The following is a 12,518-nucleotide window of genomic DNA, read 5'->3' on the forward strand; positions in this document are numbered from 1 at the left end:
ACCAAATTATCACTCTTGTGTCTCTGTGATGTCCTCATCTTTTGAACACATCATTTTCTATACCATTGTTTCATTTTCAAGTAAATTAAAAGTAGCTTTTCTAGGAGGACTAGGTCCCATATCGACCAGGTTGGTCTCAAATTGACCGTGTAATGAAGGCTGACTGTGAACTGATCCTCCTGCCTCCACCTCTCACATGCTGGGATTACAAACATGTACTAGCATATCCAGCTCTAAAACTATCTTTACCAAATGCCAAGATTCCTACCTCCCTCATTCCAACCTTCCTGGAACCCATTCTGAACAGACCATATTAGTCAGATGAAAACATAGACCCATCAGAAGTTCTCAGGATTTCACCCACCTTCCTGTCTGCATCAAATCTGTTTGAAAAACAACACAAAGAAGCAACATTAAATGAGGTAAAAAGACAATGAAAGACGTTGTTTGTTGGTGATGTGTGGGTGCACCAGAGGATGGGTCTATATGTATGTTTATGTTATAACACATTACTGTGCATATATAAACACATGTAATGTAAATACATTCAACTCAAATTAGCAAAACTCCACAAATGTAAAAATCAAATATGCTCAATCTGACCTAAACCACAGGTATTATATGGCTACTTCCTGGAAGGAGATATATTATCTATGTAACAAAGACAGTTGTAAGTAACAAGAAACCATAGGCTACTACAAGCAGAGTCTACTTTTCTGTAATGTAATATAAATGCAAAGTTTACTCATCACCTCAGGACAATGGCCATGTTGCATGACTTCTACACAATACCCAGCACGCGCTCAACACTAGGAAACAGTAAATTTACAACTTAAGGAGGAAAACGGAGGCTTGCTTCACAGTGGTTTAATATGAACAGAGTTGAATATGACATTGTCTGACAGAAGAATGAACAGCTTGCTGAATAAAAGCCCCGAGTCAGGATATATACACAGCAGAAATGGGGCCTCAGAGTCTCAGCACTTGTGCACAATGAAAGAAGAAATGTTTAAAAAAATATCTGTAACAGAGGATACAAATCAAAAGGCAGCAAGGACACGGACACTGGTGAGGTGGGAAAGGGGCTGCTCAGCCCCCAGCATGGGCACAGCAGCTAGAGAGCTATCTCAAAGATCTTCAACAATGAGATGGGCTCCAAGACCATGTCAAAATCTAATCCTCATCTCTCGGACCAGGATCACATCAGAATCAGCAATCCTTTCCCCCCAAGGACTTACATAGAAAACACAAATCCTCCCACAATAAGGAGTCTAACCCGAGGCCCCACTTTCACCTAGTACCAGAGTTAACTTGCTCTCATCCCACCATTTGGACAGACAGCAGGTCCCAGTAAACAAACCATCACCTTCCAAACAATAGACTAGTAGAGCTGCCAGCCTCAAGAAGCTGCTTTAGCCTCTAAGATTGGGGAACTCTCTATCTAGCTGCTAGCTCTATTTCCATTTCTGGGAACAACACTGGAGTTCCATGGGAAACAAGTGCAGGCAGTTCAATAACCCTGTGACCAAGCCGGGGAAGGCAGCAGACAACTCTTGCCTCTGAGCCCCATTTGATAGCTCAAAGTGCTTAGGAGAAACCAGAAGCTGTGGTATGTGTGCTTCTGCCCTTGGAACAGCACTAAATGACATGGGAAATGGAGGAATGGAAGGAGGAAAGTGATGTTGCTCTTCCTTACTACATAGAGAAACCTAGAACATGACCCCCTCCACCATTCAGGAAGTCACCTGGCAGTGGTAAGTTGCTCTTATTCCTCCAAACCCACAAAACTAACCCATAAATTCACAAGGGTTGAGGAGGGAGAACTGCTGGCCCATACTGACTCATTAGCTAGTGAGCAAAATATAGACAGTCAGAGTAGGGAGCCATAAAGGGCTAGGGGCTAGGCAATAGGAGCAGCCTACTACCCTATGGCTTTCTTGACTTTGCAGTAACCATGATGATGGGCCCATAATACCCATACACCCTGCTCCACATATCAGACTGGTTAAACTCTAGGAGGATTACTGCCAGGAAAAACAACAAGGGAGAAAAAACAAACAAAAAAATTGCTGAGAAAACTGGGAACAGGCCTAGAAAAACAAGAAGTTTTGGGTCTCTACTACCTTCCCCCGCCCAAAGGAAAATTGTCATGCAGGTAGGAAAAGCAGAGGTTCTCCCTGTTCAGTGTTCCTTGTGAAACCTAAGAATAAGAAAAAGCCCCTAGACTTGCAGCATCAGTAATATATCCCAGTGCCTCACCAGCACAAACCCCCCACCCTCCAAGGTTAGCCTTCTGACATGGGTAAAATGCCCAAAAATTGCCTTCCACTCCAATCCCTCCCCCACCCCAACCCCAAGCAAAGAGCATCTGCCTGTGGTTTCCCACCTCTCTTCAGAGAAGAGATACTAGCACAGTGCCCACATGGTTTAGTCTGGTACCAAGGGACACAATGCAAGACAGTCTATCAGGCCAGGGGATGGGCAGCCAACTTCAGATCAAAAAGAGAGAGAGGCTTAGTGTAAAAACCAATGTCATTTCAGCAGGTAAAGTTTAGGGCAAGTGGTGAGAGGGACTCCTACTGGCGCACCTTCCCAGGGACGTAGTTCCTATCAATTGCCTCCTCCTGCAGGAACATGTGTAGACAGCGTTCATTCTGAGCCAGTGGGTGCCCAGCAATTCTATAAAGAGACCAAAAAGGTTATCAGTAGTTTCTGGGATCAGAAAGAATTGGCAGGAATAGGAATGTGAAGAGAGGACAAAGGGCATGGTCAGCCCTTAGGTTTGAGACTCTAGAGGAAAGCAGTGAAGTATGACATAAACCTTAATATTGTAGAAGGGAAATGGAACAGAAGGACAGTGTAGGGAAATTCTAGTTATAAGGGTTAACATGCATTACACTCTCAGGCCTTGGATCAGAGTTTTACTATCCAGTTTGCTCGCTACATCATATTACCTATTACAAAAAGACAAAGAAAAAAATGTAGAAAGATCATGATGGGCTGGGAGTATAATAGCTTAGAGGTGCTTGCCTAGCATACACAAGGCTCTGGAATCAATCCCCAGCAAAAAGGGAAAGAGGACAGTATGGAACAAAGAAGAAGAGGGAGGGGAGAAAAGTGGGCAGGGGAGATAGGGGAGAGAGATTTCATGATGACACAGTAAACAGAGCAGCTAGGAAATTGACTTACTTGTTAATAAACTGTTCGAGGCCCTGCCTCCTTTCTTCAATGAAAGATTCCTCAAAGATCCCTTCATCTCCTCGGAAAGGGAGCTGCCGCTTCAAGGCTTTCCCAGGCAGTGGTGGTACTACAATCTGCAGTCAAATAGCAGCCCAGTTGAAGAGGGCAAGAAAGCAAATAAGATGGTAAAGGGCTCACTTGTGCTCTCTTGTGCTCTCTCTTGTGCGCGCTTTCTTTCTCTCTCTCTCCTCTCTCTCTCTCTCTCTCTCTCTCTCTCTCTCTCTCTCTCTCTCTCTCTCTCTCTCTCTCTCTCTCTCTCTCCCTCTCTCCCTTCTTCCCTCCCTTCCTCCTTCTCTCTCCCTTTCCCGAGACCCACATCTCAAACTGTCTGCGTAGCCAAGGATGACCTTGAACTTCTGATCCTCCTGGCTTTGCCTGCCAGGGAAACTGTGTATCTCAATTCTTTTTGGCCTGGGATCCACCATGCCTAGGTCCAGCTAAGGCCTTAGAACAGTAAGGCTAGCTCATGTGGATCAACTTGATTTCTGTAAGACAGATTTACCATCTCAAAAGAAAGGAAACTCCAAGCACTCTTCACTTTCCTCAACAATCCAGCACCATCCAAGCATTTAGCTAAGCTTTTCTTGACATGTTTTTACACTTATAGAAGTTTATTAACTTTACAAACTACAAAACAAAACAATAAAAACTATTGTTTATGGGGCTGAAGAGATGGCTCATCGGGTAAGAACACTGGCTACACAAGCATGAGGACATGAATATAGACTCCAGGACCCAAACCAAAAAGTCCATTTGTGGGGGGACGGTAGAGACAGAAGGATCACTGGAGATTGCCGGCCTAGTTCCAAATTCAGTGAGAAATGCTGTCTAAAATGTGTGAAGCAGGACACACAATTTAGTCCTCTAGCCTGTATGTACTGTGTGTGCCCTTACACCATATACAACACACACACATTTAAAAATAATACAGTCATCCAAGCAGTGATGGTGCAGGCCTTTAATCCCAGCATTTGGGAGATGATGGATCTCTGAGTTCAAGGCTAACCGGGTTTACAGAGCTAGATCCAGGACAGCCAGGGCGACAAAAAGGAACAATACTGAAAACAACAAGAAAAAAACAACAATAACAAAACTCTGCCCTAAACCTCTAAGTTTCAAAGGAACCAATATATTGGGATTGCGTCTATAAGAATGTGTTCACCCTTCCTACCTACTTCAAGACTTTATGAGCTGTGACCTTATACCCTCCAAGCCTATACAGATTGCCTACTCCAATGGTTCTAATTAGGGGATGAGCTATACCTTACTATCTCGCTCCAGTTCATTTTTCAGCCACTCAAAGTCACTGTAGCGTCGCCGTACACATGATTCTTTCAGCTTGAAGATGGGTAGGTTTGTCTACAGGGAAGAAAGAACGAGTGAAGAGAAGCTAGGTGTTGTGGCATGCACTTTTAACACTCAAGAGGCTGAGGCAGGAGGATCAGCAGTTTGATGTCAACCTAGGCCACATAGGGAATGCCAGATCAGCCTAGGCAACATGGTGAGACACTATTGCAAAAATACAAACCAACCAAACTGAAAATGGGCAATAAGTTCTATTCAACCAACCTGTGGGGCCCACCTGTCAGAACCACTGGAAGTCTCAATGAAGAAACAGTTCCTCTGTTTCTCAGTGGTAGGTCACTTACCTAATCCATATGAGCACCAGGGTTTGACTCTCAGCATCACAAAAAAGAAAAATTGATCCTATGGACCATATACCTGAAATTTTTCCAAAGCACCACGAGGTATATATTAACCCTTACCATAACCAATCTTACCATAGTTGGGGATCAGAAGTCCCTTGCTGGGGCTGAAGAGTATATATAGCTCAGTGGTAAGAGCACTTGACTAGCATGCCCAAGGCTCTTGGTTCCACCCCATAAACACACAGATAAAATTCTTTGCTACTTAAATTTGTCTTACAGAGAAGACTTACAGTCATGTTCGAATGTACATTACATCAGTAAATCATGTGTTGTCTTAGAGTGTCCTCTAAGGCTCCCCTGTCTGGAGATGTGCTTCCCTTTCTATCTCTGTGATATGGAGGGAAGTCTTTGGGAACAACTAGAAGGTAAAGCATTTCCAACAGATGTTTACTATCCTGTGATATAAAAATACCTGCAGTGGGAATGAGAAGTGGAAGCTCAGCCATGAAGAAAAAGCTCAATCAGGAACTCCAGCTGACTGCCTAACTTCCCCGGATAGTTTCTGCTGGACCTTAAAGGTGCCTGACTTGACGATGCTATTTGTTGGTTTTTGTTGCTATTTGTCCTTCTACCTGGAAACCTCACCTGAGGTGACACTCTTACTGTCTGGGACTGTTTGAGGAACTCCAGCTGGCTTCCTTAAAGGTGCTTCCCCAGTCAATTTCTGCTGGTTGAGTACCTGACTTGATAATGTTTTGCTATCTGTCTATCTCTTGCTATTTATTCTTTTACTCTGACTTGTCACACAATTAAACTCACTCATTCAAAATCAAAAGTACGGCTATTTCAGATCATTCTCTAGACTTCCAAGGCATGCTTCCCTCTGCCTTCTTATCCCAATCGTTCCTATAAGTCCTACCTCAATTCTCACTTCATTCAGAAAAATTTTCCTGATAATACCAGCTGGGTATATTGTGGTCTACCTCCTCCCTGTTACACTTTACTTGAGACCCTGTCTATAGCATAGGCTGACTTCAAACTTCCTACACCTCCAAGGATAACCTTGAACTTTTGTCTTCCTGCCTCCTCATGAAATTACAGGTGTGTACTACCATACACAGTTCATGCAGTGCTGGGCATCAAACCCAGGGCTATCTATATACATGCTAGGCAAATACATACCAGCTGAAACACACCCACATCCCCATTTCTAAGGGTTTTGTTATGCAGGTGACCTTGAACTTCTGATCCTTCCATCTCCAGTTTATAAAATGTCGCATTACTAGGTTTTCTTCACATTGTTTTATGCATCCTGTATGTTGTCTACATGACTAAGTGATGATCTCAAGATCAACCACATGAACCGGGAGGTGGTGGTACATGCCTTTAATCCCAGCACTCCAGAGGTAGAGACAGGTGGAACTCTGCCTTAGAGGCCAGCCTGGTCTACAGAGCAAATTACAGGACAGGCTCCAAAGCTACAGAGAAATCCTATCTCAAAAAACAAGAAAAACAAAACAAAAAGCAAAAAAGAAGAGATCAACCACATGACTGTGCACGGTGGTGTATCCCTTTAATCCCAGCACTCAGGAGGCAGAGGCAGGCAGATCTCTGTGAGTTTGAGAACAAGCCACTACAGAGAGTTCTAGACTTGCCAGTATGACACAGTGAGACACTGTCTCAAAAAAAAAAATCAGCACATGACTTTTGCTTCTCCCAAAATGTAAGTTAGCAATACTCAATAGAAACTAGAAACTTAACTAGAAAGTTACCCCTTTTACCTAAAAAATACAGAATGAACAGCCTCCATATAAGTTAGCTTTCTGTAGCTTCCTCATTCCTACATTTTAGTCACTGAGAAGACCCCTCAGGCTCTAGTGGTGAGGAACTTATAACACATAAAAAGACCAACTCTTCACTCCTGTCTATAAGTTCTAAATGAAAATGGTCAAATACATATATTAATCTAGACCATATTTCTTGCCAGGCAATTCAGAGCAATGGGTGGAACCATCTCTTTTTTCTCAACACAACCGCTTCTTGATAAGAAAGGAGCATCTGAGCCAGGTGGTGGTGAAGCATGCCTTTAATCGCAGCACTCAGGATGCAAAAGCAGGCCGATCTCTGTGAGTTCGAGGCCAGCCTGGTCTACAAGAGCTAGTTCCAGGACAGGCTCCAAACCTACAAAGAAACCCTGTCTCGAAAAACCAAAAAAGGAAAAAAAAAAGGAGCATCTGGTAGAGCTTCAGATGGTCCTTACTACATTATTTTTACAGTCCACAAATCCTGAAGTCACCTCCCCAGGCAATAACTGGCCAGCTGACATTAGCTCCAACTCTACCCAAAATCTTCAAGGTTCAAGAAATATCAATAGGTTTACATGGAGTCTGCTATATATAACATTTTGTCATCTAAACAATTCTTTAAAAGAGTAAACAAAATGAGAGAGAGTCAGCTTTCTTTAGAGTGCGGTCCCCAGGTATGTCCACAATGCTCCCTCCAGTGGATGGCCCTGTACCCAGAAGTATATGGTCAACACAATGGTTTGGTTTGGTTTTTAAAGGCAACACAAAGTTGGAGAGAGAGGGAGGTAAAGATAGATCAGGAAGGAATTAGGAGGAGAGTAGGAGTGAACAATGTCAAAATGTATTGGATGAAATTCTCAAAGAACCAAACTATTTTTAAAAAGGAAGAAACAGCCGGGCGGTGGTGGCACACGCCTTTAATCCCAGCACTCGGGAGGCAGAGGCAGGCGGATCTCTGTGAGTTCAAGACCAGCCTGGTCCACAAGAGCTAGTTCCAGGACAGGCTCCAAAACCACAGAGAAACCCTGACTAGAAAAACCAAAAAAAAAAAAAAAAAAAGGAAGAAACAAGGGAAAGGGTGGGGCAGGAGGAGGGGAGGGAGTGGGAATGGGGAAAGCTATGTAAAATGAGAAAAGATTGTACTAAAAAAAAATTCTTAATAAAAAAAATCAAAAATGTTTTTATTTAAATATTTTTTTTAAAAAAAGGAAGAAACAAGTAACCTAACAGGATGGCTAAGTGGAAATAGGAGGGTCAGTAGTTCAAAGTCATCCTCAGCTACACATTGAGTTTTAGGCCAGCCTAGACTACATGAAACTCAGAAAAGAAAAACAAAACAAAAGAATAAATACAAAACTGGAGGCTGATGAGATAACTGGGCAAGTAAAGGTGCTTGCATCAGAATCTGACACCCCAAGTTCCAGCTCTAGGACCTATATGGTAGGAGAGAACCAAGTCCTGCAAGTTGTCCTCTGACATGTGCTGCAACCCTTCCTCTGAACACAAAATAAATACATAGAGATGTAATTTGAAAAATTTAAAGGGGCCAGGCAGTGGTGAGGCGCACCTTTAATCCTAGCACTCAGGAGGTACAGGCAGGCAGATCTCTGTGAGTTCAAGGCCAGCCTGGTCTACAGAGTTTCAGGACAGACTCCAAAGCTACACAGAGAAATCCTGTCTCAGAAATTCAAAAAACTTAAGGGGCTGGAAAGATGGTTCGGTGTTTAAGATCACTTGTTCTTCCAGAGGATGCGGGTTCAAGTCCAGCACCATGTGGTGGCTCACAGCTGTCTGTAACTCCAGTTCCAGGATGCACGTGATGCATAGATAGATGTTTAAGTAAAACACTCATACACATAAAATAAATAATTTTTTAAAGTTTTTAATTTTTAAAACTGTCATTTTATGGGCTTTGTTTAACTAAAAACAAAAAACCCTATTCTTTCCTTACCCCCAAAGGATGATGAAAATACTGTCCTTCCATCTCAGCACCTAGCCTTCTAAGAAAACAGCTTCTACATAGTTTAGTGTCTGGTCTGCAAACTACGAATCATATGAGGAAGCAGGAATTGTATAATACAGGATATTGAGGGTTTGGGGGTTCTGTTCAACACAAAATACAGTGAAAGGAGAAGAAAAAAACACAAAAATCAAGCCCACAATGACACATCCATATGAACCAGGTGCAGTGGCGCATGCCTTTAACCCCAGCACTTGGGAGGAAAAGGCAGGCAAATCTCTTGAGTTTGAGGCCAGCCTGGTCTACAAAGTGCATTCCAGGACAGTCAGGGCAACACAGAGAAACCCTGTCTCAGGGGAAAAAAAGAAACATCCATATGAATATGTATAAGGATGTGAGGACCACCATAGCACCTCTCCAGACTCCTCAGGCAAGCAGGATCCATTCCTGAATAAAATTAAAGAGAATAGCTTCATCAATATTTATTATACAGAGCTAAAGGTGTAGATCAATGGAAGAGTGTGTCCTCGGCATGCATGAGGCCTGAATTAAATCCCTGGCACCAGAAAAATAAATACAAATCGTTTTATAGATTTTTCCAAAAATCAGAGTTCATTACAAGAGTGGAAGCCTCAAATCAACTGGAACTCACAGAATGAAGAACCACCACATTATACAACTAGAATTGTGGAAGGGACTGGTGAAAAAGTTCTAGGTACACTTTGCATACTAAGTTTTGCAACTAAGCCTTAACAAAGTAGTGCAAAGAACATGGACTTTGGAGTTAGAGACTTAGTTTCAAATCCCAGCCCCTATCTGACACTTTTATATACACTTGGGAAAATTACTAAAACTACATGTTTCCTAATTTCTACTTTTCAAAATGTATACAGAAACTAAAGCCTACCCAGGTATAGCCAGGTAGTGGTGGCGCACACCTTTAATCCCAGCACTTGGGAAATAGAGGCAGGTAGATCTCTGTGAGTTTGAGGCCAGCCTGGTCTACAGAGCGAGTGCCAGAACAGGCTCCAAAGCTACACAGAGAAACCCTGTGTTGAAAAACAAACAAACAAAAAACTATCTAGGTGTCGCAACAGACAACTTTAATTACAGCACTCGGGAGGTAGAGGCAGGCAGATCTCTGAGTTGGAGGCCAGTCTGGTCTACAGAATGAGTTCCAGGACAGCTAGGGCTGTTACACAGAGAAACCCTGTTTCAGAATAAAAAAAAAAAAAAAAAAAAAAAAAAAACTTAAAAAAGAAAAAAAGCCAGGCGGTGGTGGCGCACGCCTTTAATCCCAGCACTCGGGAGGCAGAGGCAGGCAGATCTCTGTGAGTTCGAGACCAGCCTGGTCTGTAAGAGCTAGTTCCAGGACAGGCTCCAAAGCCACAAAGAAACCCTGTCTCGAAAAAACAGAAAAAAAGGAAACTAAAGCCTAGCTTGTGCCTGACCCATTGTAGGGACTAGATGGATGGTCTCTATTGTTATCAGAATAGAGAACGATTTCCTCACTATTCCTTAAGGCTCTCATGCATTTAAACAAAGTCTCCAAAACCCTAAAAGTAGTCTTTACACTGCCTGAGCAAGTTAAACTTAAGTTCCCTGAGTAATTAAGCCTTCCTCCATTAACACTCCTCTTTTAGCGTAGTTTAAAGAACATAAATCCCACGCTTCTCCAAAGCGATCATTTCAAATAGTCTCGTCTCCGGAAGACAAGGGCTCTCATGCAGTTTTCACTGGCCCTGGGTTTGGAGAGAACCGCTTCTTCCTAAGAATGTCAAGCACAGGCAGAACATTCTCGTTCAATTCTTCTAAAAAATGAGAGCACCATATGCCTCTTGGATCTTCAATGGTATTCAAGAGGGATGCTCTTCACAAAGACTATCCTGGCTCTCTAAACAGAGAAGAAAACACAAAGAAAACTAAAAAAAAAAAAAAACGGCTCTCAATTTCTGTAGCCTGTTCCACTTCAACTGGGGAAAAAAATACTTATGAACCATGTACTTTATCTGCACATTCCATCCTTGCACTATGGACTAAGCACTGTGGACTAAGAGAATAAAGTCCCCTAGGGTGCAAAATGGAAGAAGCCATTCCTAGAGCCATTCTGAAATACCATGTATTAAAGTAAATACAGACCAGGGACAGAAAAGGCAAATAGCCTTTTACAAAAAAAAAAAAAAAAAAAAAAAAAAAAAAAAAAAAAAATCTCAAGTGAGAGCCAATAAAAACTGAAGTAAACATTCTGGATACTTCAAATCTAAAGGATCAGCAGAAGATGGGAGCAGCAACTGACAATCCACCAATCCCAGTGCAGGGCCGGGCTTCACGTAAGACACAGCATTGTGGTACCTAAGAAACTCAAACATAAAACATTTCTCTCTTTCAGATGTAATTCTTAGAAAAGTCAACAAAGCGTTCGGTCTCCTCGGGGTTCCTTTCTACTTCTGCTCTCTCTCACAAGCCCACTGCCTCCCTTTCTGGTGTGTTTCCTCGAACTAAAAGGTTTGCTTAACTCCATCCCAGAGAGATCTCATTAGGAAGAAGCCCAGCCTTCCCGCCCCCCCTTCAGAATGACTTCCATAACCTAGTTTAGTTATGGGACCCAGCGACACATCGCCTTGGCTTTCCATCCCCCCCCCCCTCGCCGCCTTCTTCCACCCTCCCCTTTCGTCCTTCTGTCAATCATGATTCCAATCTACTTGAATTCCTCACTAATCTTTGTCCATCCTCCACACCCTGTCCAGCCGTGCTCCACTTCTGCCTCGTGAGTACTTGTTTTCCTTCACCACCACCCCCGCCCCCGCCCGAAGTCCCCTCCGGAGTTTTGTGTACCCCCAGGCCACAACTGAGTCTGCAGCCCTCTCTCTAAACCTTTCATGCCCTAACCCTCACATGACCCCCTCCAAGCTTGCCCGCCGTTAGTCGTCCCCCATACCCCCTCCCCTGCCGCGTCGTCCTCCCTCAGCTGTCTCCCTCACCCCGTGACTCACCCGCATGCGAACCTCATAGGTGGTGAAGCGCGCGCGGCCCACGCCCACTGTCTGTGGATTAAAGATGTCTATCTCCAGGAAGTTACTTGGCGGCCCGTAAGCATCGGTCAGGTCCTGCGGCTTCGAGTTAAGGCGCCGAGTGTCAGCCACGGCCGTGTCCGACATCTTTCCAAAGAAGAGACCGGTACCGGCGAAGGGGGTGGGGGACACAGGCCTGAGGCAAGAGCGCGCACGGCCCCTCCCGCTTGCAAAATAATCAGCCAACCCACAGACTGCGGCGACGCGCACGCGCGCACGCATGCGCGCACGCACACACCGCCCGACTCTCGGGCCCGTCGCCCTGAGTGGCCGCCATGCTGACTAGGGCTTGTACTTTATGGTGAAAGCGTCATTCAGACTTCCGGGCGGGACTGGCAGCTGCCCCGGAACCTGCATCTCTAATACTCCCTCTCCAATACTTGGAGAAGCACCACACGCAGACTCCGCCAATCTGTGTTCCTCAATCCCAGAAACTGTCTCATCCCGTGCATCAATCAGCAGTGGGCACTGCCCCACAAGCTGTTATCCTAAAGTGATAGGCTGAAACCCCAGGTCCTGAATAAGTACGGATTTTCCATGAAAATAGAAGGTGGGGTTCCAACAACAGTACCAAAAACGTAGAATGCAGCCCCACTGCTTGTGCCACTGATAAGTTTCAGTTCAAGCTACACACAGTTGAGCATTCGGCAAGCAGTACATTATGGTGCCAGGGAAGCAGCAAGCTCGAATTGGGTAAACAGTAATGATTTCAGGTTCTTGCTTTTCAGGAATAGTGGGTGTGTCTTCATCCTCCACATGTTGCTACGTAACCACTAATTCTACTAATTCCAGG

General features: G+C 44.0%; 1 protein-coding gene across 1 annotated transcript; it reads right to left on the reverse strand.

The window, feature by feature from the left end:
* Nucleotides 1–852: 852 nt before the first annotated feature.
* On the reverse strand, nt 853–11,925 carry LOC121444967 (sorting nexin-12). The gene is made up of 4 exons (XM_041646934.1): nt 11,648–11,925; nt 4,504–4,599; nt 3,190–3,314; nt 853–2,679 (listed from the first exon to the last, which is right to left on the reverse strand). Exons 1-4 carry the CDS (start codon nt 11,810–11,812, stop codon nt 2,577–2,579), a joined length of 489 nt encoding a protein of 162 aa, XP_041502868.1. The 5' UTR covers nt 11,813–11,925; the 3' UTR covers nt 853–2,576.
* Nucleotides 11,926–12,518: the final 593 nt, after the last annotated feature.

Source organism: Microtus oregoni, unplaced genomic scaffold (genome assembly GCF_018167655.1).
Source record: "Microtus oregoni isolate MIOR12 unplaced genomic scaffold, Mior012 000150F_ref0000365, whole genome shotgun sequence".
Lineage (NCBI taxonomy): Eukaryota > Metazoa > Chordata > Mammalia > Rodentia > Cricetidae > Microtus > Microtus oregoni.